Below are 26,772 nucleotides of genomic sequence, written 5' to 3'. Positions count from 1 at the left end.
TACTGATCAATAAAAATATGAATACATCTTTACGTGTTTTACACTCGTATGTGAGCGATCTTCAGGGCATAGAAATGTTAGAAATTATGACTAATTTCAAATAAAAATATCAACTTCTAAATCGATAGTAAATGCTCTTACCAATACCCCATGGGTTTGTATAATCCCAAATTGATATTAAAACCCATCACTGACAATCAAGTTTGACGTTTAGTTGCATGTGTTGTTTTTGGCTGTTTAAAAAATAAAATGAAGCCAACTAAGAACTTGGTAGTGTTTTTCCTTTTAATGTGACAGCAAAGAGAAACCTACGTATCTATTTAGATCTTGCCTTGTGATTATCCGTATTGGGACAAATAGTAAAGGGCATATTGCAGTGGTGTGAAAGGATCTACGTGATTTTATTTCCGTCGCGGAAAAGTCTGCAATGGAAAAGTTTGCATGGGAAATGTATGCACCACAAAATGTTCGTCCATTTCCCATGCAAACATACATTTCAAAACCCTACAAACCTACACCCCCTACTTACCATTTTAAGTCGCGCTGTGTCCCTGCAGCGCCAGTTCCCTTTCACTTTTGCGATCAGGAACCTGCGCCGCAGAGTCCTTTTTTTAAAATTTTATTTTTTCGAGCTGCTCCAGGGGTTTCCCCTGCAACCCCTGCTCACTCTGTGTAGTATGGTGAGGGAGTGTTGCGGGGGACGCCCCCGCGGTTTTATTATTTTTTTTTAACCTACCTGCCTAAAATGTATACCATCAAAGGTACGAACTTTGGGTGTTCAAACCTTTGGTGGTATGCATTTTTCAGACTTTTTTCACTGTCGGAACTTTAGGTGCGATTTTGGCCTATTAGGTGTGAAAAGGTCTGTTCCAATTTGAAATGGTGTTACATCGCCATATTGGAACTTACTCTATTTTGGTGCTGTCCATTCCATACAAAGAGACGAGCCTGTTTCACATTTGGGTGCCACCTTGAGATGTAGAAGTATATTGCTGAACGTATATGAATTCCATATTAAATAACGGGGGAACCACGCTGCTTTAAGACTGATCCATGTAGAAATTGTACTTGCCAAAAATCAAATTCTCGGTTTGCATTTCCTAAATCCGAATAGCTAACTGAAGTGCATTAGAATGTAGTGTTTTATATGAAATAACTTTTGACAGTTTATGTAAAACGCACAACTTTTTAGTAATATTGAGATGTCTATTCTGCCATCAGACGTGCATATTTTATAAGTCTCGACTGCCTGGAACACATCACACAGTCTCCCATTTAGAGATCGGCCCATCACTATCCTGCTTTGCGAAAATAAGAAATTAAATTTAAAGAAACCTAGTTCTTATGAGGACTAATGGAATGTCATGGATTGCTCATCTCGATTTATATCCCGTTTATCTGTGAAACTTTGCATAAGTCACCCATTCAGATTTTGACCCCTTAGAATCCAGTTTAACAAATACTGAAAATGGAATACAGAATCTTTATTGTGGAGCAGAAAATCTCTGCTCTTTCCCATCGAAAATTCGCAAATTGTGAGTGCTGCAGTACGAAATGCCAATTTTGTTCATACCATAATCGGAAATCGCCTGGTAACCATGACAATGTTTCCTTATTAGTGTTAATCACACCCCATTTCTTCGTAAGGTGGCCTGCTCAGCTGGGGTTTTTATTTTATGTCCATCTGCATTTGAATTGAATGAGTGCTTTCATGCTCAAAATTGTGCAACTAATGCACAGTGCTGCCTCTTTGTGCGTTTTTTTCCTGCATGCAATGGAATGTCATTTGAATGTTGAAAAGTGGGTTACAGAACACGTGTAGCTGTCAAGCAGATCTATGCTTTTGCAAATGTTGGGACTCTTGGTAGATAATGCAGGGGCGAGTGTACTGTCCCCTCCCGTTTATAAAACCCACAATCTGTGTTTTTTTTTTTTTTATTTTTTAAAACAATACTGAACTGTTGGCTACATTTCATTCCAGCGGATCAGTAGTTGTGAGAGAAGTAAAACATTGATGCAGTCTGTTAGTTTTGTTGGGGAGATGATTGCGTGTTAACTTCTGTCTTTAACCTTGCTGTTCTTGTCTACCCGTTTCAGATCCGCCTCTCCCAAGCACGGCTTCACCATCATGAACCGCTTGAGCATGGAAAATCGCACCGAGCCCATTACCAAAGATTTGGACTTCCAGTTGCAGGACCCATTTTTGCTGTACAAGAATGCCAGATGTGAGTACCATTTCTGATAAACTACTATAATTTGGTTCTTGTGTAGTTCAAATACGTGCTTCTATTTCTCATTTGGCTGATCTTCCACCTCCTAAAATAAAATTCAATATATTTGATGGCTGTTCTGGCATGCCTTTCCATGGCCCAAAACTTTGAATGCATCATGTCTACATATAATAACCAATCAAAATATGGTATTGAGGCGTCACTTATCGAGTTGTATTTCATTCTTTCAACAATCAAAGCTCCTTTAACATAGCCTGATTTTTAATTGATGCCAGAAGGATGACTGATCTTTATCCACTTTTAATGAGTTCAGTACAGTGAGCAAGCAGATCAAAAATCTTGATTTGGTGTTGTCCTGCGTTGGGTGTAGTTGAGAATGTGGGTGTGACCCTTTTATGCCACTTGCTAAATAGGAATGCCAAGTGATGGCATACAAAGAGGGACTTGCTCTTCTGGGATTGTGGTGGGCACAATGCCTTGTAGAAAAGAAACATCTAATTATTTTCAAGTGGCATAGATGGACTCTTCGGATTAGTAGTTGTGACACAGCATGCTTTGTCCCCTCTCGGTGAGCAGATCCTGTTTAATAATTCCAATATTACCTGTTGACATTCAGTGATTCCCTTCTAAATTCAATGCTCCATTCATCAAAGCTGTTCTGTGTCCATGGACAGGCATTCTGGTGCTTTTTTCGTAAGGGCTGGATCTTGCTCATGATAAGGAAGATGGCTTTCAATGACGCCAATGATGTTCTTTGTCTTCTTCACTGATTTACCTGGAATAGTCTGGTTTGTGTGAGGTGTTTTTGTTGGCCACACCGATGTAGATCTTTTTCCATGCATGTTGTTCTTTGTTGACACGCGTTAGCCCCTCTGCTGAAATAGAAACTGGGCAAAGAGCAGACTGTGATTGACGTGAGACTTGTTGCTTTGTGCTCATGGTAGGCAAAACCTATCTTCCACTACACTTTCAATGTCGGGCCCCAAATACCATTCACACACTCTGCAATTGGCTATGATGGGCCATGTCAATAACAAGGGAATTGACCACTTTGGGGGTGGGCGAGGCACTACATATTTGCACCTAAAACTGAGTTTGCTCGCCAGCATCAGTTCATCGTGGAAGGTGCTGAAGTGCTCAGCAGTTACTTCTGCCCTGTCTAGCCATCAGTTTGTGGAGTATAGTGTTCAACTCTTCATCACTCCAGGTCACCAGCAGCTTCACAACTCCATACATCGGGTTTAGACATCACCTGTAGGTACCTGGGAAATCGTTTGCCCACATGTGCTTGACCATCGCAACTCGAAAGCAAACGAGTCAATCGGTGACCATGTTCTTGGGCCTGGGATTGTAGATCACACAGTAGTTGACCACTTGAAGAGCCAGGGCCCTCTAACTTATTCTGGGCAAAGATTAGTGTGCCCCACTGATGGATCGCGCATGCACTAATGATTTATGTTCAGTCTTCACGATGGAGTGTATGCCCCACAGAGAGAATTTGTGGGATTCAATGGCCTAGCGATGGGAGAGCTCCTCCTTTTCAGCGGTGGAGTAATTCAGTCTTGCAGAGGCGATTGCTAAAACCACCTATTTCCATGTGTTAAGGCAGTACCAAGGCCCACATTGCTTTAGTCTGTGGTGAGCGTTGTTCTGTCATGAAGGTTGAACATGCTCCGAGTGTGTGTCTGTGCAATGTCCTGCCTAATGAGTTGAAAGGCGGTCTCGCAATCGGACAACCAAACATATAGTTCCTGTTAATGTTGCAGGTCCTTCGGGGAAACACATGTTGATACAAAGTTCTTAATGAACTTGGTCTAATATTCCATTACACCAAAAAAAGCCTCATGGTCTCTGGCATGATTGCATCCTTCACTGGCACAACGTGGCTCACCTTGGGTCTGATCCCAGCAGCACTCTGTTGGTTCCGGGTAGGGGGGGTTGGGGGATAGTTGCATTGTGTGTGATATGTTACATGCTAGTTCTCCTCTTTTTCATTCTTCCACTGGGTGGAGGGTGGGGTATTCCTTGTCTCTGTTGATTGGCAGTTAGCTTCATGTGTTTCTCCCAGTTTATCCATGTAATCTGATTTTAATTTTGCAGTTTTGGTGCTAGTCTGCAAATCCACTGGCATGTGATCACATTTTAGATTGTTATTCTCAAGGTGTCAATAAATTATTTTTTTAACATGCATTGGACATTGAGAGCATCCGTGTGTTATCGGGGCTGTTCTGTTCGGCTCTGCTCCCAGGTAGTTGTGTCCATCTTGTTGGTTTGTGGATCACCATGTAGGCGTGAAGCGATGTACGGTCATCAAAACTTTTCTTCTATCATGTGCAGGGGTGCTGCTAGGTTTGTAAAAGAACTGGGGCTACACTAATGTCAGGACTCAGTGGTTTAGCCCCTGAGCTTCAATCCGGGGCTATAGCTCTCCACTCCCCGCCCCCCACCAGTGGCGCCTCTGATCTAGTGCACACTGGTGTGGCTGTATCACGTGGAGTGTCCCCTTTAGATTTCTTTCCTGGTTGGGTGCTTATTGTCAACACACATCAGGCTGCCTGGAGAAAAAATCTATTTTATACTGGCTTATCTACTCTGCAAATAAACAAGTGCTATCCCTCTATCGGAAGCACACGACCGCCCCTAGAAAGCGGCTTCTGTCCTGTTCTGGCCAACGGTGGTGCAGCCCCTGTCTAAAAGAATAGGAGAGAGAAGAATTTCCCTCCACTAAACTGCACCTAAATGTAAAATGAGCACATTAATAACAAACTTGTACATTAGGATAATCATTACAATGCCATCAGAACCATACATGAGTAATCAGTATGGAACTAAACAAATACAAACTGTATGAACAATAGGAAGAATATCCTCAAGATTTTAGGGTGTCAAATAAAACTTTGATAAAATATTGTCAAGCGTACCAATAATACACAAACCAACACAAGACTCAACAAAACACTAACCCATCAACCTACCCCATTCTAAAGAAATTAAACATAAGCAAACCTAACTCTGGTCAAATATTAAGCATACCAAATTCATTAAAAACACTCCATTGTTCATTATAAGCTTCGCCTCTATGCAATTTACTAAATTTGATCTTCTCAAAACGGAAAAGGCGCTGCACATGTAATAGCCACTCTTCAACGCATGGGGTTTTCCAGACCCGCAAGATTTGTCTAGTGGCCACCAGAAGAACTGCTAGAAAAACGTCCAACTAATATTGGAGCATCCAAAAACTCTCTAGCACCACTGGACAAACGGGGGACATCAATCTTATCAAACAAACTCTGCAAGTTCACTTTCCAATGGAATGTGATCTTTGGCATACAAAATTGCATAAAAGGAGCTAAAACACTAACTTATCTCTTCCCTTCTGACCATTACTCTACCTGACCTGTTATCTGTTTTTTGAATGAAAGATCTCAACCTATTTGTCAGCAGCCTACCACTACAATCTCCAACCAAATGCTGCCTAGTATAGAAGGTTCCACGCTCAGCTTGAGCATCAATCTCACATTTCAACAATTCCTTTTATCTTTTCCATCTTTATACAATCTTCTGCAGCTCTAGTGCGGCCAAAGGTAGACTGCAGATCACCCAATTCTCGTTCAAGATCTCCCAACCTTGTTTCCCCCTTTCTTCTCACTCTAGCAGTCCAGTTAATTAATTTGCCTCTAATTGTAGCTTTAATAGCGTCCTAATATAAAAACTATCAGTGGAAACATTATTTTCAGCGAAATAATTCACTATATTTAGTGAACGTAAAGCATTTTCCTCCTTTAGGACGAAAGGCTTCAATCTCCACCTACAAGAGTCTCGTTTGTGCAAATCAAAGAGCAATTTAACTCTAACCAACGATGATCCGAAAGATATCGTTCAGATTTGAACATCACTTGCAGCCTCAACCAATTTGTCAGGTATGAGCATGTAGTCAAGGCTAGAATGGGAGTCATGCGCAGAAGAAAAAGAGAAACCCCTTTCACACTGATGTACAGTTCTCCACGCATCCACCAGATCAAATACTTATTCTCTACTAGACTTTTGACTTGTAAAAGGGCACACCGAAGTTCTGGCCATCTTAAAATCTAAAACACAGTTAAAGTATCCTCAGACAATCAACTCTCCTTTCATATCACACAACGACTTCCTCAAAGTATCAAAATCCCCCCAGCTGTACACGGGCCATAAATGGAACCAAAGGTGATAAGTCAAGCCTATCTTCATATTGCAAGTCAACTATAATTATATGTCCCACAGCATCCATAAGAACCTTTTCCACACTTATTCCCAAACCCCTCCGAATCAAAACCTGACTCCTCTTGAATTGGGAGGTGAAGGAGTTCAGCCACATTTCTGAGTATCTTGAGTTAAAAAAAGGTTTTCCAGCACCTTCTACAAAGTGCATTTCTTGAAAGATCACTTTGTTTAATCGGACAATTCAAGCCTTTCGCATTCCAAGTTCCTACCACTAGCAATCCCATAGATTTAATTGTGGGCATCCAAGAATCAAGTTTGGTATAACATCACAACAAATAAATAAACCCATGTAACGGTGAACACAAAATTACCAGAGAAAAAACAACAAATAAATCCAGAGCGTAAAATACCCTAACTTCTCCAACCCAGACAAACCTTGATAGTACACAAAAACATGTGTCTCTATTGAAAGATGCCAGACTATAGTCACGCTAAACAAGATTTCTAGTATTTACACAGTTCAACCAGTTCTCCACTACCACCCAGAAACCCATGCCTGCATTTTAACAAATTCATTCGATCCTTCCTACTAAACCTCAGCCACTCAGTAAGATGAATAAAAGAAAGGAAACAAAATATTACAAAATACAAACAGATGCGTAACAATTGACTTTTATCCTAGCTAAATTTCTATTTATGGCTTATCAAAAGCAATCCAAAATCTATGTAATGTGAACTCCGCATTAAATACATTGTATCAGCTGTCGGCTGGTCATTTCATAATGTGATCTAAACTCCCACAGATGACCACATTTAGCTTTGCAAATAGAATAACCAAAGGACAGAGTTCTATAGCCCTTCGAATGTAACAGCTCATCCAGCTTCATGCCTCACAGATGCAAGTTATGCAGCCGAAATAACTCAACACCTCACATACAACTTGAGATGTTAAATAACAGCAGTCATAAGTTAATATAATTTAGAGTAAAAGAAAATTCTCCAAATTTGTAGCCAAATATTTAAGCCAAATGGACCAACTAAGAAAAGCATCTGAGCTAAATATATTACTTGCATACTAAAATAAAAACACTGCTTTCCAGAATCTTGCCGTTAAGCAAGCAGTGCCATTGGCCCATGGCATAGTAGATTCTACTCTTACCTCACAGTGCTGAATGCTCATAGAGATTCTGAGAGCTCACTGCAGCAACAGAACTTGAGAGGAAGTCACCTGTTGCTTTTTAATATTGTACAAGCTAGGTGATTGAACAACTGGCTACCCACGGCTTTTTGGGAAAGGAGCATATTGCTGTAGCTTGCAGAGAGAAGAGCAACTCCACCTGGAAAAATCTGTGAGCAGGACACCCCTCGAGTCTTCTTTGTACTAGGAATAGGCTAGATCACCTACCTTTTTGTAAAGTTAGCTCTGCTACTGAGAAACATGCAGGCTGATCAAGTGCCTCAACAGATGCCACGGGCCAAGAGAAAAGCTGACTGTCCAAGCCCCTACTTCAGCTACAGAAGAAGTAGATACACTTCAAGGGTGTGCAACCCAGGTAGGTGGTAACATCTGCTGCAGCTATTAAAATATCAAAGCTAGCCGCTATCGCCAAGACGTCTTTAGGAGGTAAACCGAATGGCATTCTCTACTTCTACATATAATATAGGGAATATTCCTGGTTGCTCTTTTTTATTTTAGGATTTCAAGAGGAATGTGTGTAATAAGAGTGATGGCAAGTTTGGCCAGACTTGCTGCCTCCGGCTCAACAGCTAACTTCTGTTTCCACACTTAAAAGTTGATACCAATGTGCGTTTCATAATAATGCATTGATTGGAATGGTTACTTTCTACACGTTCCCATCTGAAGACTTGTGAGGGAGAGTCTGGGCAGGGCTGTGCCTTTTACTTGCCGGTAGATGTACATGTTGCCATGGATTTGACTAGCGCAAGAAGCTCTATAGCTTTATGTGGTGACTTGGCTTGTATGGATCACACCGTTTATCGCAGTGGATGAGGATGAAAACAGAAATATCTTTGCTAAGTGGGGTGTGTCGTGGCTGTGTGTACTAGTAGATAGTAGTGGAATGTCTTCCTCACTTTTTGAGCATATGCAAAATCCTGTTGAATTTGCATTCTAATTTGAAAATCATGGTTGACTATGCAGAGGATACATAGCCAATACAAAGAGTTGGTTAGGAGTTAATGAACCAGTAACGTTTGACACTGGGTACATGCTTAATTTTAAGGTCACGATCTTACTATCTACAAAATGACTTTAGGACCAATTTATATTGTATTGTAGTCATTTATATAGCGTGTTTTCCCCTTGTTATGTCCTCAAAGCGCTTTGTGTTAGAAACTCCCTCGGGGACCGAAGTCGAGGCGTGGGATGCCTGTGTGCATTTGACCAAGATTGGGGCTTGGGAGGGCATGCTAAGCTCCAATAAGCAACCCAAGAAGCTAAGCATGTGGACGGGCGCAGAGGGAGGCCACGACAGGGCGCTAGTGGAGGAGACTCAACAAGTACCCAGCTAGTCCAAAATTTGTCGCTGTACTCTAATGGCAGAGGTGTCGAGGTTAGTCTGGTGTTTCGGTTATGTGACCAGTTAGACCGAATTTGTCATAGTGCATGGATGTGTAGCAATGCCTGTGGCTGATGTCCACTGAAGTGGTGCGTTTACGTATACCTTAAGTTCAGATGGAGATTATTTTTGATGTTGCTGTGTCATCCGATCTTCTGTGGGGGAAGAAAAAGACAGCTACCTTCTTGTAAACTTTTCTATGCACTGTGGACAGGCTACCCTTGGGTCTGCCACGTGCAATAGGCTAGATGCTTCTTCTAGGTGGGACAGAAAGGCTGCCCTAGAAACTAGGATAATGGTATCTCCAAGCGCAATTAACAGGTTACCTTTATAGTCTTACTACCTATCTTCCAAGTTCTTCAAACGCCAGTGAAAGGATTCTACTAGGATCTATCTATACATGCATACAACCACTGTGCGATAACAGTGTTTAACTTAAGCAGTGTAAGTGCAATGGGGTGTTAAAACACGTATAATCGAGCGTCATGGGCGGGCCAAACATAAGACACGGATACTCTAAGTGACACACATGTTAACCTGCATTTGTTTCTTCTAGTTGCAATGCCCGGCTACCCGCATATCTTATGTACAAGTCCATGACTGTCCTTGCAGGTATTGTAAGCGTATAAGCGTGTTAGTATCTAGAAACTGAGGGGTCCAGTACTAAGTCCCCCTAGCAGTGGCAATCTATCCTGACAGGTGTTTTAAGCACAGAAGGGGCAATCTACATGAGTCTTCTTGGTGCAATTAGCAGTCTGTCCTCAAAGACATTTCGCCTCGTTGGGCCAAATCTCCCTATGATATTGAGCGTGCTGGCGCGATCCTCCTAATACATCTGCGTGAAATGACGGGCAAGCAAGATGGTGCTACAGCATTCCTATCCCCTCCCTATAATCCTTGGATGCATCACATTTCCTACCCCCAAAGTCCACCACAGTGCGTAACATTTACTACCCCCAAAATCTATCTTTGTGCGTCACGTTTTCTACACCCAAAACCATCTTGGTGCGTCATAATTCCTACCCCCAAAATCCTACTAGGCGCACCACATTTCCTACCCCCAGAAATCCATCTAATCGAGCATTCGGAGTTCTTTTGGCAAACCCTAAAAGATATTTTATGAGAGAGCGACTACCAGTATGGGTCCTCTGTGTGCAGTCGAGGCGGATTAAAGGGTGGGGACCCCTGTGCATATTTCATGACCTGACCGGCTCTCCTGAAACTTTTCAATGGTACCGTGCAAGCTACCATCAGACTGTCAGGTGTTGTATACCGGTAACCAGTCGGAGCGAAAGAGGCCCGGGGGCTGATGTGGGATCATGTGCAAGGAGTGGACTGGGGGGGCTGAGTTTAGCAGGGCGGGCCGCTGCGACAACGCCCGGCATCTACCTTTTTGTATTTGTGTATGAGGTTTTTGCTGATTGATGTGTGAAAGCGGGGGGGCTTCGTGACAACAGCAATGTTTAACATGTTTTATGTTTTATTGTTTTAAATGGTATACGTTGCTGTTTGTAATTGCTGATGCATCAGAAGCTTAATTGATCGAAGCAGGTATATTATCTTACTCGAAAATTTGTGGCTGACAATATCCAGTTTACACAATGAAGTTTTATTGAGGCAGGGGATTCATCTCTTCCCTACAATATTACCTTGTAGTCGGCTTATTTACTTTAATGTAATTTTTATTTCTCTTTTTGCAAACATTGCTTTGTCATGTATTATTGCATTCTTTTGTTACCTTCGCCTTTCTGGCCTCTTTCTGCTTATGATTTTTGTCTTTGTTTTTTGGTATGGTTATTTTTTTGTTGGTCAATGTTTGAATCTGCACCCAATTGCCTATAGGCCTAAGGCACAATATAAATGATTAAATAAATAAAAATGCTACACAATAGATGGTTACAATGAAACATTCCTACGTGGTATTCTTCCAAGCCGTTGTTGGCTGGTCTTAATTACCTGTATTTCAGAAGCTCATTTGAGCAAGGCAGCAGTAAGTGCTCAATTGCCATTTGATGTGTGGCTTTGCTGCCTCTGTAAATAAATAGGCAATGTATGTGTGGTTGGAAAGAAACAAAGCAAAATACCTGGGAACTGTAATTATTTGTTTTAATGTGTCTCTTTCATACTTTTGCAGGTTCACAGCCTGAGTAGTACCCCAGAAGACATGGTGCTCACCATAGTGCTTCCTTCTTTTATCTTGTTGGCTCAATTTTACATTTCTCAGTTGTATATCTTTTGTGCAACCACAAGATGGTAGAAGGTGGACCTTTTTTGCTCCCACAAAGCCTGATGACTTTGATTGCTTGTCTCAAAGGATCAACCTTACCTGTAGTTTTGTCATCGTAATGGGGCAGTGTCACATGGCCTGCCAGCCTTTTGATAGGAAGCTATTTCCCAGGCAGCAACTAAAAGCCCTGGCTTTATTAATCTTGGGCAAAGTAGAGGGTTGTCCGGCAAGTGATGTGCACAAAGTTAACAGGGGGCATTTCGGCTCATTAAGTGGCTTCATTTACAAATGGCAATTTTACAAATCTGCACTTATGTTGTAAAAATGTTTGAGCCAAAAGACTAATAGCATTACAAAATGGCTGATTTGAGGTGTGAGGTACAGCGCGACACAAGTGATTTGTCACAGAGGTGACAAATCACCATATGATTAAGCAACATAATGGTATGTCCCCCATGCTTTACTGCCTTATCGTCAACTGTTGATTGCCTGCCAAATGAACTTGCAATGCACATACTTCAGGGTAGTGAAAAATCTGGTGTTTTTCAATCCTGCCATGGCCATCATGCGTCACAGGTATAGTTGTATTGTTTGTGTGCTTTGATTAAGCCAGTATATCTTTTGCTCTTTGCTTTAGCAGCTGTAACCTTTGAATTAATTCCACCTCGACACCCAGGCCCGAGTAACTTGTTTTTGATGAAGCCTTTGAAGAGACAGTCTGTACTTGCATGCACACCACTAACCACTTTGCAATGAGCTGCACTGAAGCTGTTGTAGTATACAAAGTTTTGTTTATGGTAGTAATGGGCGGCACCATTTTCTAGCCCTCCAGCTGCTGACATAAACCAATCCTTGACTCCTACCATGCCCAGAGGAATCTAGCGTCTAATATTCTGAGTGTATTTTCCATCTTACAAGCTAATGCAAGGGGATGAGGTTCACAACCGTGGATGCTGCACACTTCAAGCAGTCCTCTTTGTCTTTAGCAGTGCAGATGTATTAATTTGTCTTCTCCCAGAAATGCGATTAAGCGCATGAGACCACTGATCACAGAGATTTAAGACCTCTGGTTTCTGATGGCACATAAGAATACTACCCCACCAATAATTAAGAACAAGTAGTGTGCCTCAGAGGAAGTATTTGTGGGGAGCTCGGGGCGGGGGGGGGGGTGGACGGAGTAAAGAGTAGAGGGTTGGAGTGAACATGAGATTTTCTGTAGGCAAATGTTCTATAATATTCCTGCTTCATGTGTTTCACTTCATTAACACTGCGTTGAATTTTATAAAACCAGACTCTTTAGTTTTTTTCAGAGTTTGAATTTCATGCCCTTGCATGCTCACATTTTAATTTCTTGTTCGGAGAAATTAAGGAAAAGCTACATTTCGAAATAATTGCCATATGATAGACAGCCAGGTCACTTGGACAGAAATCCTACATCAGTGTTGATGTTGGCATATCGCTAGTGTATGTGGGCACAGGCAGGGGCTGTATGGGGAGAACTCACCCTCCAACCCTCCGTAGGTTACCCTGCCTTGCTTCCCATCACATTGCAGGGGACAATCTCATGCCTCACCACATGTCCCTCCTTGGTGGACCACCGGGATGGATGGTCTTTGGATTCTCCCCACCAACTCACTAGAAAAGGCCATCCCTAAAAGCTTTTAATCAGACCAAACCCCTGTGAGACCTTGCAGAGTAAGACTGGCACCCCTCACCCCCAACAGAAGGCACCTAAACATTCAGCTAGGCAGACTCCACTACAGAATTTAATTCACTTTATTCAACTGGCAGTGGTAGCTGATATTGTTGATTCTGCATTAATGTCATCAGGACAAATATTTCATAAAGAGAACATCCAGTGGTGAACGTGCGAGTCCTGTGGATACTGTGTTGGCAATTCATGACATTCTAATAGTGCAGCTGTGAATGCAAAAATCTGAATTTCACACGAGCATTATTCACTGGCAGATTCATTCTCTGGGGATACAAAGTTACAATTGCAGCAAGTGAACAACATTCAGAGGGAAATAAAGAGCTTGAAATAACCATGTGTTTTTCCATCTTGTACATCCTACGATAGAGGAAATGGGAGAGCTGAGTTTAATACTGGCAGCCCCATAGCGAGTTGGATAAGGGATTCTATGTTCAAAGATGGCGGCCAAGCAGGTTATAGGCTTAGCCCAGGCCCTTAGACCAAAAGCGGCTCCTAATACGCACAAACTGCAACCAGTGGCAACCCTGTCCCATTCAGAGAACACCTGTGCAGGCCCTCAAACTCAGCAGGAGGAGCAACTGACTTTGAAGACCCAACAGCTCAATCTGGCAGTGTGGTTAGCGGGAGGTTCACATTTGAAGAAGTATGAAGAGTGGTAGAAGAACCAGAAACATGAAGACTTTTGAGGTGATGGCAATGGAGAGCAGGAGGAAGTGATGAGTGCTAAGAGGGTGAATGAGGGAAATGGGGTAACATCACAAGGTGAGAGAAGATGGTACTTGGTAAGTCCGGAAGGAGAAAGAAAGGAGCTGGCTTTATCAGACCGAGATGGGACAGGAGGTGGCGAAGTGTAAACACCAGGGTGAAGGAGTGAACAGGAGGAGGTGGTGAGAACTAAAGGAGTGATGGCAGGTAGTGAAACTCAAAAGGAAGGAGGTGGTGATAACCTTACAGGGTGAAGTGATATGGGGGAAGTAACATCAGAGGAAGTGTGATATGGAAGACTGAGGAGTGAAAAGAAAGCGCCACAAGATGGTGGTGGTGGTGGTAGCAAAGGTGGTATGGGGAACGTTGAAAGTGTGATATGAGACCCTGGGAAGAAGGCTCAGGGGAGGATGTGGGTTTGAAGTGACACCAGTGAGTAGAGAGACCAGATGGTAATACCCCTATGGGTAGAAAAAGAAACAAACCTCAAGAAGCAAAAGAAGCACTGAGGGAAGAGCCTGGGCCATCACATAGCTAACCAGAGGAGGATGGGTTTTAGCAGGCTCGATTGGCTGTAGGCAGGACCAGGCCGGTGGAGTATGAACAAGACTAGGCTAGTGAGACTATTGTGAGATCAGACAGGAGTCGAAGGAGAAATCTGGCGGAAGCCAAAACCGGACACCCCTCTCTCTACAAGACTTTACACCGGAGTGGGGTACAGGACTCCAGGCAGAATGTATCTAGATCCGACGAGGCGGTTTTGGGGCACCCTAAAGCCTACCAACACCAGGGAGGGGTAATGATGCAACCACCTTGGAACTATACAGCCTAGGACAAATGAGTTGAATTCCAGAAATCTGCGACCAGTGCACAAGACATTGGATATGATAACTGGATGGTCTCAAAGGGAAGCAACCCAGTCATGTTGAGACAACCTGCCTGACCTTTTAGAATTGTTGGGAAGATCCCATTTGCATTAACATGGGCCCTGTTTGTGAAAATATCCCCAAATAAGAGTGGACTACAACCTAGGGTCCTGGGCCCTTATCGAATTCCATGACCAATTGTACTCAGAATCTGGTCCAAGGTGCACAAAGGCAAAGTAGATGTGCCACTCCCGGCTGTAATGGCTTAAATAGACTGTGTCTCTGAATGTAGTAAATGCACTGGCAAGGCTGTACCCGAGTTGGAAGGATAGCACACATTATTTGTGCTCCATGGTGTAGTAGCCCACATTGGTTCTGGGAGAGATGATCAAGCAAGGAAGTACTATAACAAGTGATGCTTTGCAGAAAGAAAATACCCGAAATGAAAAAAGTTGCACTCTGTTAGTTTTCAATTGAGCCGTTATGATATGGTATATGATACTAACGCGCCTATTCACAAGTGTTTCAAGGCGTGAAAAGGCAGGGAGACTGATGTTGCTTACATCCAGACTAAAAAATAAATCATGTCCTAGCAGGTATGGATTTACAGGCACAAATGCACACCATTCACCTGTATTATCTTTTTTTTAATTTTTTTTTTTTAAACTTTTATTTTTATCGGCAGAGGTTCACAAGGTACAAACATTAAGGCAACAAGCACATGAAACATATAAAACATGGAGGTGCTTACAGGCTGCCTTGTCAACATTACAGCAGTGACTACATTGTTTTACGAATAAAGGAGAAGACCTGAGGAGATCACGATGCAGGAGTGGTGGCCGGGGACAGACAGGACTCCGATCCGCCCTCGGACTGATTATTGAGATATGTGTTAAATTCATTCCAAATGTTCTTGGGTCGAGATTGGGCCGGCAGCATAGACAGATAGTCCTCTTCGCAATTCCGTGACCATGTAAGCAGGCCCAACCATCTCTGCGGGGTCGGGGGAGAGGGACACCTCCAGTTCTGGAGTATACACTTCTTGGCAATCATACAACTTACATTTAAAAACTTTTTCAGGCGTTTAGTTTCCTCAGTACTCCAAACCCCAAATAGGACTGCAAGGGGATCGGGATCGATAGTGGTTTCAATTACTGCACTAAGTGTCTTAAGAACCCCGTCCCAGAAATTGAACAAATTCTGACAGGTCCAGAACATATGTAGATGATCAGCGTCCTCGGCCCCACAACGTGGGCACAGGCGCACCTCAAAACGAGCAAACCCCGAAGTCCTGCGCGGTGTATAATATAGCCTATTAAGGAGCTTATATTGCATGGCTCGGAAGCGGAAGTTGAGAGAGACTTTTTGGGTGTGGAGACACATGCTCTCCCATAGCTCATCAGTTATCTCCAGGCCCAGTTCGTCTGCCCATTTGTTGCGAGCACCGAGGACCGGCGTAGAAGGGGCGTCTTGCAGGATATGATATAATGATGAGATGACGCCCCGTGCACCGCCCGAGTTAGCAATGTACGCTATAGCCGGGTTGTCAGGGGGCTCGTCAGGGAAAGAAGGCCACCTAGAGCGGAACGCCGCGCGGAGCCTGTAGTACTGGAGAGTTTCCAAGGGGGATCCAGTGTGACCCGGCTTCCAAGTCTGGGGGTTTATGAATTTGCCCTCTGGATAGAAGTCCGACAATGCCCTATACCCGAGGGCCTCCCATTGGCGGGCCAAGGCAGCGTCCAGCGTGGGCTCCAACCCGGGGCAGGCCCACGCGGGCAGCCACTTGTAGTACGGGGAGGTCCCATCTGATGAGGCCAGTATGCGTGTCCAGGCAAACGTGGTCGCAGCGATGGGGTCAACTGGGGAGTCCGGGGCGTAGTGTCGCTGTAACACTAGGGACATTAAATTAATGCCAGCAGTTGCCAGCCGTTCCAGCTTAACATGAGGGCGCACCGGGGCGCCAGGGTACCAATGAGTGGCATATTGGGCTTGGGCCGCCAACCAGTATGTAGCAAAGTTCGGAGCAGCAATACCCCCTCGTCTGTATGAGAGTGCCATGTCAGTCCACTTCTTGCGGACCGCACCTGAGTGCCAGAGGAATTGTGCGCAGAGCGTGTGCAATTTAGTGAAGTATGCCCTCCCAGGCCAAACGGGAATGTTACTAAAGGTGTAAAGGAGCTTGGGAAGCAGAATCATTTTAATCGGTGACAGCCGACCTGCAACGGATAACGGCAGAGTACGCCACCGTGAGATTTTAGCCTCAACTATCTGCGCTACCGCAGAGTAATTATCGGTGAGTAGGGTGGGTTTGGTAAGGGATACATGTACACCCAGGTATCTAATGCCTTCAGGGGCCCAGCGCAGGGGATATTCGGAGACGGGCTTTGTGGTGGATTGAGTGAGCGGGAAGATCTCCGACTTGGAATAGTTAATTGTGAAACCGGAATGGGTGCCAATGCGGGTGACATCTCTCAGTATGGGATTGAGGTGAGTTGTGGGATCTCTGATATAAAGTAGGACGTCGTCTGCGTAAAGGGATATAATTTCAGGCTCCTCTAATAACCTTATTCCCTTATGAGAGTGCCTAGAGCGGATATAGTCCGCCATTGGTTCTATCACTAGTGCGAAGAGAATTGGAGAGAAGGGGCAGCCCTGGCGGGTGCCTCTAAATAACGTGAAGATCTCGGATGTTAGTGAGGTAACTCGAACCCGCGCAACGGGGGAGGTGTACAGTAGTCTAATAAACCCTCTCATGTTTGGGCCAACCCCCATTGTCTCGAGGACCAGCCACATGTATTTCCAGGAAACCATGTCAAAGGCTTTCTGGGCGTCCAACGTGACCGCCACCGCCTGAGCGTTCTGATCTATGCGGGACATGACATTGAACAATCTCCTGATGTTGTGGGAGGTGGATCTGCCCGGGACGAAGCCCGCTTGGTCTTCGTGCACCAGGTGCGTCATGATTGGCAAAAAGCGATTGGCAATGATCTTAGCAAAGATCTTTGCGTCAAGATTCATGAGGGAGAGAGGTCTATATGACCCGCACTCATCTTCAGGCTTACCCGGTTTGAGCAGCACAGTGATGACCGCTTCACGCATGGAGGGGGGGAGGATGGAGGCCTGGAGAGCCTCATTCCATACCTCAAGCAACCGAGGGGCCAGAATAGCTATGTGCTCCTGGTAAAAATCTGCGGTTAGCCCATCTGGGCCGGGCGCTTTGCCTTTGGGCAAGTCGGAGATGGACGACACTATCTCGTCTAGCGTAATCGGGGAGTCTAGCTGGTCCCTGGTCTGTTGGGAGATTTCTGTAGTGGGTATCTGCTCAAGGAGTTCTCGCATACGTTGCTCAGTGTGTTCTACGGGCCTGGAGTAAAGGGAACTATAGAATGCAGTAAATATGTCTAGTATTTCCCGGTCCGCCCACCGAGCCTCACCATTTCGATCTTTGATAGAAGAGATCTGTGTTCGGCCCACCCCCCCCCCCTTACAAGTGTCGCAAGCGTTTTCCCAGGCCTTTCGCCCTCCCCATACCTCCTGGCGGCCTCAGGGCGGCTGAAGTAACGGACTTCGGAGGTGGCCAGTGTGTTATATACTTTAAGTTCATCAGAGATTCGGGCAAGAATGGTGGGGTCAGAGCCGGTAGTGTTAAGCTGCTCAAGTTGTTTCAGTTTGGTCTCGGAGTGCCCCAGAGCAGCCCTAATGGCCCTCAGGACCCCGGCCTCCCGGGAGATGGACATGCCCCTTATATATACCTTGAAGGCCTCCCATCTGATCGCAGCAGTCGTGTCTCGAAGTGAGTTAAGTTCAAAGAACGATCCGATGTCGGCTAGTATTTCGGACTTAAACACGATGTCTTTTAGGGCTTCGGACTTGAAGCGCCAGGTGCTGGCAGTTGGAGCAGGAGTGCCCAGTCTTAGGGACAGTGTGATTGGAGCGTGATCAGAAAGCGTGCGGGCCAGAATGCCCGCACCCTCCACCCCGCCCATTACCTCGCTGGAGGCCAAGAACAGATCTATCCTGGACGAGCTGTCGTGCACCGACGAATAGTAGGTATATTCCCGCTCCTGGGGATGGAGAGTTCTCCAGGCGTCACAAATGTTGAGCGACTGCATATGGCTCCGTAGCCTGCGCGCCGCGCGAGACAGTGCTCTGGGACCCGTGGCCGTTCTGTCCAGAACAGTGTCCAATATAAGGTTCAGATCCCCTCCCCATATGATATGCACCCCCACAAAGCCCAGAAGTATGGTGGCTATTGTGTCAAAGAATTCCGGAGAGTCCACGTTGGGACAGTAGGTGTTAACGAGCAGATATTCCCTCGCAGCTAGTGTGCAGTGCAGTATAACGTAGCGGCCTTCGGGGTCTATGTAGCTTTTATGGAGCCCAAACTTAATTGATTTGTGAATAATCGTGAGAACACCCCTTGATTGCGTGGAATAGGAAGTGTAAAATCTGGTGGGACCCCATGACGGGGCAACTGCCCTTGGTATAAGTCCATTGGAGTGTGTCTCCTGTAAAAGCAGGATTTTACAGTTATGCCTGTTGGCATACGCCATAATCTTGCGGGCCTTGGTGTGGTTGCTCAACCCCCGGACGTTCCAGGACATTATGACAGTAGACACTTCAGTGGTAGCCATCCCCATCTACAATCTTCATCCTTAATGAACGTCCCAGCACAGATGACCATGTGAGCTCCCCAAGTAGAAACAGCGTGTGCGCTTGTGCCACCTCAGAATGCACCTCGCGAAACCTCGTATGCCTTTTTGAGAAACAACCCCATTTCCACCCCCCACCCGCACCACTAACCATAAATCAGCAGTGTAACCATCACCCACCCCTGAAAGCGCGCAGATGGGCCAAAACCTACCTGGCCCACACTTCCCCAAGGCCCAACGGGGGCCAATACATGCCAACAAAACAGCAGAGAACAGTGCAATCGCAATGGGGTGCGCCGTTGCCACGCACTAGCACGCTTAGAGCCAAATGGCTCTGTTGCAAAACGAACAGTGGCAATGGACTCATAACGCAAGTCCCGACCCGCAAGGCGGGAAGCCGGGGATCGCGCACGAGCCTCTGCGGTTCCCGCAACTACTACAACAGTGTCGACAGTCACCCAGCACCCACCCCCTGTGTCCCAGAGTGGGGCATTGGGCCAGTCTCAAAAAGGCAAAAAATCTGCCACTGTGAAATTAGAAGAGGAAGAATAACAGTAGGGCGGCAAAATATTGTAACATTGGTTTCGCATAAAGCATCATAAAGGTCCCCAGAAGGATGGGTGCCCGAACACTGTGGCCAGGGCAATCAGCAGACACATAGACCATCCCAGGGGGGGGAGCTGGCCCTAGATTAAACATCTGGCTCACACGCAAGCGCACGCCAACAGCAGGTGGCAGGATAAGGTGTCCCATCGTGACCAGCCACCTGGGCATACCACAAAACAACGTGCACTGAGCGGGGCCCAGCTCTACGAAATACAAAGTGTTCGGATAATAACAGGGCCAGTCGCCGCCCCCCAGGACATCCAGCCACTGAGGGAGGCCGGTGTAAAGGACCGTTCCCGGCAGTATGAGAGGTAGGTGGCCAGTACCAACAGTTCGTGGCCGACCCCCGCCACAGGCGAGCGCCGCAAGGAGCCAGGGCAGCTCGTTGAGCCGAGCAGTGTGATCAGTAATTACAGAACCAACAAATGCAGTCAGTACCCCCACTCAATGACACCCAATTATCTTTCATCAGCGATGGCATCTCCAGGGCCCTGAAGCGGTATCTGCATCTCAATAAATTTTACCGCCTCTTCAGGGATGGTGAAGAAATAGAGTTTGCCCATGTGGGTGATTTTGAGTCTAGCGGGAAATAGAATGGCATATGGGACTTTGCGCTCCCTGAGCATCTTCTTGACGCCAAGGAACTGACGCCTCTCCTGTTGCACAGCCATTGAAAAATCCGGGAAAATTCGAATAGTATTGGCCTCCAACCGCAACTCCCCCTTCTCCCGTGCTAGGCGGAGGATAAGATCTCTGTCACGATAATTGAGAATCTTGGCTATGATGGGCCTAGGGCTATCTCCAGGCCTGGGACGCGGAGACAGGGCCCGGTGAGCCCGCTCGACAGTGAAGTAGGGGGAAAGGTCCGGGTCACCAAGCAGGCCCTTGAGAAGACGTTCGACCGCATCCTCCATTCGACCCTTCAGGGCAGTCTCCGGGACCCCAACAATGCGCAGGTTGTTTCTGCGTGAGCGGGATTCTAAGTCGTCGCATTTTGCCTTTACATTTTTCATGTCGCGCGACAAGGCAGCCACAGTGTCCTGTAGTGTGTGTATCTCGTCCTCGTTGGTGGATATCCGGTTTTCGGCCTCCGTGATTCTGGAGCCTTATCTTTTTTTTTTAAAGTGTTCATTTGATCAATCTGATTTTTTTGTATGATGCATTTAAAAAAAGAAATATTAGTAGTCTACAGATATTCTTAATATCCTACAATAAACTAGCTTTTTCACTCTTCCAGCTTTTTCAAAAGTAGTCAAAGGTGTGTGCAGGCAATAAGTTGCGCAGGTTTATTCAGGGCACAGATGCAGCTGGGACAGCTATACTCACAGATGGCAGAACAAAACTGTGAAAAGGCGCTGTCAAACACCTCTAAATCTAGGACTTACAATCAAACTAATTAACATTAGTAACTTTGCAACATGATAAAATCTCCCCACACCGAGCCGATTGGTGCTCACCCACTATAACCTTCTACAAAAGCATACATTATGTTCTGTAATTGGGTCCACAAACCTTCCCACACTGCCTACAATTACAATGTTGGGACGTCGCAATCCATCACCCCAATTCCCATATTATATAATTCATTGAAGCATTTGAGATGACCAGCAGAACTTTATTCATCTGTCCCGGTTATCTCACTACTTTCTCATGAGAAACTCGCTCTACCATGGCACTGTCGGAGCCTTGAACCACAGACCTCCTGCTAGATAAATGTTGCATATTAAGAACTCTTCAACATTCTTTCCTGGTGAAACGTACTAAAATCACTGGTTCTTTTGACTTCATTTAAAAATTATTTCTGCAAATCATTTTGAATTATTCAAGGGTTATGCTCTCCTTGCCTGTCGTGTGGACCCATGGGTTCTAATCTGTGACCTCGAAAAAATGGTTTGCTGTTTACCATATTAGCCGAGAACCACGCGCCCTGCGATTTGCAGATTAATAAAAAGCTAACCCACATTGCTGCAAAAGCTTGCTGAAAGCCCTATTTACTGCGTTTTAGCCTATACCTACATTTGGCTTTACTTGCCTCTGCCTCTGCATTTCTTTTATATGCAAGATGCTTTTATTTTGGGCTTTAATTGTATAACGATTAAAAGGAGCCCCCTCCCTTTTACAGTGCTAATCTTGCAATTGATAAGTGCGCACCTTTTCACCTCGCAGAACTTGCATTAAATTTGGTGCCACATTTTAATAGTTGAAACTATTCATGAACATAGTTTCAACAGTGTCCCCGCGCTTACAAATGCTACAGTTCTGGTCAGTCCGCAGGATGTTTGACCATGCCCCCAACACCTCGAAGTGGGCAATGAATTCAAGTTCAGTAGCGAGTAATCGTTTTACAATAGGTCAGTCATTCCAAAATATGTACAGGAATTCCCCTAAGTTGGGGCACAAATGGTTTGTATTCCTAGGCGTAAGTCTTGGTACTTAAGTTAATCAGATTTTGTTCATCATGGTGTCAATAGTCTTGAATCCAATAAACCTTTGATGGACTAGTGAGTAATCTGATATGTTTAACTGATGCAAAGCCATGAGTTCAGTGTTTATGGTACAACAGTTAACCAAAAAAGGTGAGTTTTATAAAATGAAGATGTTAAATACCTCATAAATGAAAGATCGCAGGAAATTGATAGGAGCCCCACTATATTTGATGTAGACTATATGTACTCGCTGCAGTGCTCTGGATCTCGGCGAACCTAAGCAAAGTTCAACTTATATATTCCACTGGTAGACTACAGGATAAATCGAGAAGCTTTTTCTAAGCATGTCAACGCCATATGTTTAATGGCCCCGATCCCTGACCGATGCAGCATAACAGAGGACGTTTTTAATTTGTATGTTTCAATAAGCTATCGCAAACTGTACACCGCAGTTTGCCGCAATTTATGCTTCAATGCAGTCAATTGTTGCATACGTTTATGAGTTTGTAATGGCGTATAAGGTTTCCAAGTTAAGAATTGGTCTTTTGTAATACCAAGGTATAAGTACTGAGTTAACTGCTCAAGTTATGTTAAATTAATACACCACTTTAAATGTTCATTAAATTAAAAACCATAATTTTAGTTTTGTCTAGAATCATTAAGCCATGAATTGAGTAAACCTAAAAATCACAGAGTATTTCAGCCCCTGGGAGCAAACGACATACCCCAACCACTGTAGTTTGTTGCAACCTAACTACAGTAGAGAGCTATGCGATATGTCTAATGAGCCCTTTTTAGCAGCACAGTAAAGGTTGGATAAAAGTGGTGCAAGAAAACAACTTTGCTTAAGCTCGTTGTGTCAATAAACTGAGTCATACGTCCTGTATTGACAAGAAGTACAGCCACAGTAGTGTGTGCACAATCATCTTCAACAACCCACCCGGGATAACCCAACTGTAAAGATTCTGCCATAGAAGTTGACGGTTCATTGTCAAATGATAGTGTAGTCCATAAGCAAAATCTATGCAATAATACAAAACTGGATGTCTCTTAATAGTCTTTGCCTCACCAATGAGAAAACTGATTCTCATCGTGGGCTCCCCAACTAAAATCCATGCCCTCCACGCGGACTATATATCAATTAGCCTCAATGGCACTCCCATTCCAGTATTGAAACATGTAAAAACCTTAGGTGTCTACCTAGATGCTAACCTAGCCATGACAAAACATGTAAATGCGTTATCATAATCTACCTCCTGCACCTCTAAACTAATTGCCCTAAGTTGCCAATTCCTTACACTCAGGAATTGTACCACACTAGGCAGGGCATTGATATTATCTAAATTAGACTACTGTAAATGTACTCCTACTAGGCACTTCAATGCCAATCTAGCCAAACTACAACTTAAGCAAAATAAAGCACTATGTGCTGCCCTAGGACTAAAACAGTCGGACCACATGTCCCTATATCAGAATGGAGACCCACTGATTACCTATCAAAGCTAGAATTCTATTCAAATCACTGTGCCTTCCCCACAAATGTCTCGCGAAGAAAGCGCCCCTATATATCAACCACTCTATTGAAAAAGGATCCAATAAAGATCCACTCCTCGTGGTCCCCCGGTATAAAAACTCCAGAGCTGAAGGTAGCCGTTTCCTAGTCATGACCCCCAAACAATGGAACAACCTCCCCTTAAACATCAAAAATGAAGGACTTCTTCCAATGCCTCAAAAAACTTCTAAAAACCTGGCTCTTTAACCAATTCTAGCCAGTTGATGATCAACTAATACTAAGCAGTTACTGCATACCTCAGATAGATGCGAAGTAAAGGAATACCACTATCCTTTCTGACTATGTATCCAAGTATACGTAACCCATGTAACTATAATTGCTGTGCTTATAACATGTAATCTGTTTTCTTCCATATGTATGTACCTTGAATGCAAAGCATATTTTAAGATGTCTTTAACTACGCCGTGATACCTCAGGGTTTGGGCGTAAAACGGATGCAATAAATAAATAGAAGCTGCGTAAGCCGGGCAGTGTTATGAAATTGTCTTGTTCAATCATTAGTCATTGCCATAAGGTAAACTGTTGTGGAATTGCTCTTCCTGATCCCAGTTTGATTCATAGACAGAATGTTGCGAGATGTTGCCCATTCAATAAGCTTCGAGAGCAGTACACTTAAGCAGGTGTGTCCAACTTTTGCAAGCAGCTGATGGCTGTTTGGATTGGTCCGTACACCACGTTTATAGACTGGCACCAAAATGCTTTGCATCCAAGTGCTAGGAGAGTTGCTAATGGCACTGAACAAAGCATGAAGTTCCTAAGCCCGCTTTCCCGGTTCTAATTTAAGTAAAAAATGACCTGTTCCATTAGGGCCAGGGGCCCTTGATGTAAGATTTCTGATATACAGATGAAAAGCAGGATTCTAAGAGTGGGCCATGCATTGTCTAGGAAATGTAATGGGCCTCTTTGGCTGACTGTTAGGCATTTCCTAAAACCTGAGTGTAGGTAATCCACATGCTGGATCTCCTGTTGGAGGCTAGACGTGGCTGTATGTCCATGGAGTTCCAACTCTTAGGTGTATTTGCATGGTCTACAGCCTTTTCTCCTCTTTCACAGTTGAGGGTTGGGGGGGCAGAATCCATGGACCTCAAGGGACACTTGGAATTACTTTTATATCTACGTGCCCCTGTGCGTTTACATCTGATTAAAACCTGATATTGTAGGGGATACACTGCCTCGACAAGTAAGAAGAATTCCTTCCATTTTCCTGACCAGTTGGGGGAGGGAGTTTTAGGGGGGGGGGTGGTTGACCTCGTACCTGGGTTTTTAAATCGGGTCTATCCTGTTTTAGTTTAATGTATTTGTATTGTTCCCCCTCAACAAATTACAGTACTTCGCCAGCACTTGCTTGCAGTGTAAAGTGCTGAGGAAGATTTCTCCCACCAGAAAAAGGATTAACTCGTTTGCAGATGCTGTTTCTTCTACTCCTGATTATGCCTTCCCTTTTGTGTATGGCGTGTTTAAATGGACATTTGCTGATTCTCCAAAATGTGAAGGCAGATCTTGTGATGAGACTGAATATGACTGAACACAGTAAGTTCCACTGCTAAAACAACTTCACAAGCTATTGTACTTTGAGTTTTCCGGTTGTAATAATGTTTACACATACAGACATAAATCAATCTGCTTTCTGTATTTATAAAAATGGAAAATAAACTGAAAATTGATCTTTCTGTCTGTCAATCATGCGTTGTAGGCCAAACACATTGCAGATTGGCAGCATGGAGAGTGTAAAACGTTCTGCACTTGACACAGGTCAGGAAGATTTATCATTGCGATGAAAATGTCATGATCTCTGCTTCCAAAAGATCAGGACTTGCCCGACTCCCTTGGAAGCAGACCCATAACCCCGGTTCCGAGTGCCAGCCAGTCCCAATTGGGACCTTTTGGACCATGTCCTGGCGCCAGTGGCACCAGGCTCATAAAGATGCCCAGTCCCAGTGCTGGAAGCGCCGGGCTCATAATGCTTGGGTGGACTTACCTGCAGCAGACCATGCTGCTTACTTACCTGCCAGTTGAACCCCTGATCCTCTTCTGTTTGGGACTACTTTTCCTGTTGGGTGGGGCAGGAGCCACTCCCTAGGTTCAGAACACTGGAACTCTTCTGGAAAGCAGGAACTCTTTTCTTACCTAGGCGTGGCTGTGGAAGGAGACACCTAAGCACTACAGGAGGCTATTTAAACCACACCCGATGGATGAATCTTGCTTTGCGTTATTCTGCATTCTCTGCAGCAGAACGCTCATCTTGTCTTCTGCTTCTGATCCTGGGCCTAAGGGAACAAAGGCTTACCATCCTGGAATCCAGTCTTCAGCAGCACCTGTAAAGACAAAGAAAGAACAGGTTAGCACTACGGTCTTCAGTGGCAGCGCATCTCTTACCTGGTCCATCGGCTGTCACCAACGCCTCGCGCTGCATTCCGGCATCTGAAAGACAAAGGCTTACCTACTCTTCGCATGCTCCGGAGGTCTTCGCACTGCATTCCGGCATCTGAAAGACAAAAGCTTGCCAGCTCTTTGCACGCTCCGGAGGCCTTCGGCGCTGCAACCCGCATCTGAAAGACAAAAGAAGGTGCGTTTAAAGACATTGGGCAGCTTTATTACTCACGTGCCATTACTCCTTCCCACGCCGAATCCAGTGGGTATTCCAGCACCCTTCAGCTTCTCTAAAGCTCCGAACTTGTACCTGCAAGATAAAAGGGACAGTTAGTGCGCATCGTGAAGCAGGCTACAAGCGCTTACTTACGTGCTTCCAGGCGCTTCTATTCCTCACGCGGGTTCGATCCTCAACTCTCATCAGCCCGCCATCCGCCATCGCCGGAACCCTGCAAAACAAGAGATATCATTACAAAAGACTTTTAAGACATTTGAAGTGCCCAGAACTTACCGTTCGTGCAGTTCGGACAGCAGTCCTCTGAGGTCAAGAGGCCTGCACCCTTATCCAGTGAAGAAACTGGTTATGGCACCCTGCCCCGAGGCAGATGGAGAGCTCGGCGTTC

At 44.8% G+C, this 26,772-nt stretch overlaps 1 protein-coding gene across 1 annotated transcript in view; it reads left to right on the top strand.

Annotated features, from left to right (window-relative positions):
* Window positions 1-26,772, top strand: part of DCP1B (decapping mRNA 1B) — a 344,394-nt gene that overhangs the window by 13,190 nt on the left and 304,432 nt on the right. Inside the window, exon 3 of the mRNA XM_069628640.1 lies at window positions 2,098-2,225. Coding sequence (XP_069484741.1) covers window positions 2,098-2,225 — 128 coding nt within the window. The remainder of the gene's footprint in view (window positions 1-2,097; window positions 2,226-26,772) is intronic.

This window comes from Ambystoma mexicanum, chromosome 12, assembly GCF_040938575.1.
Source record: "Ambystoma mexicanum isolate Mex_15411 chromosome 12, UKY_AmexF1_1, whole genome shotgun sequence".
Lineage (NCBI taxonomy): Eukaryota > Metazoa > Chordata > Amphibia > Caudata > Ambystomatidae > Ambystoma > Ambystoma mexicanum.
This window is presented reverse-complemented; position numbering and strand designations above follow the sequence as displayed.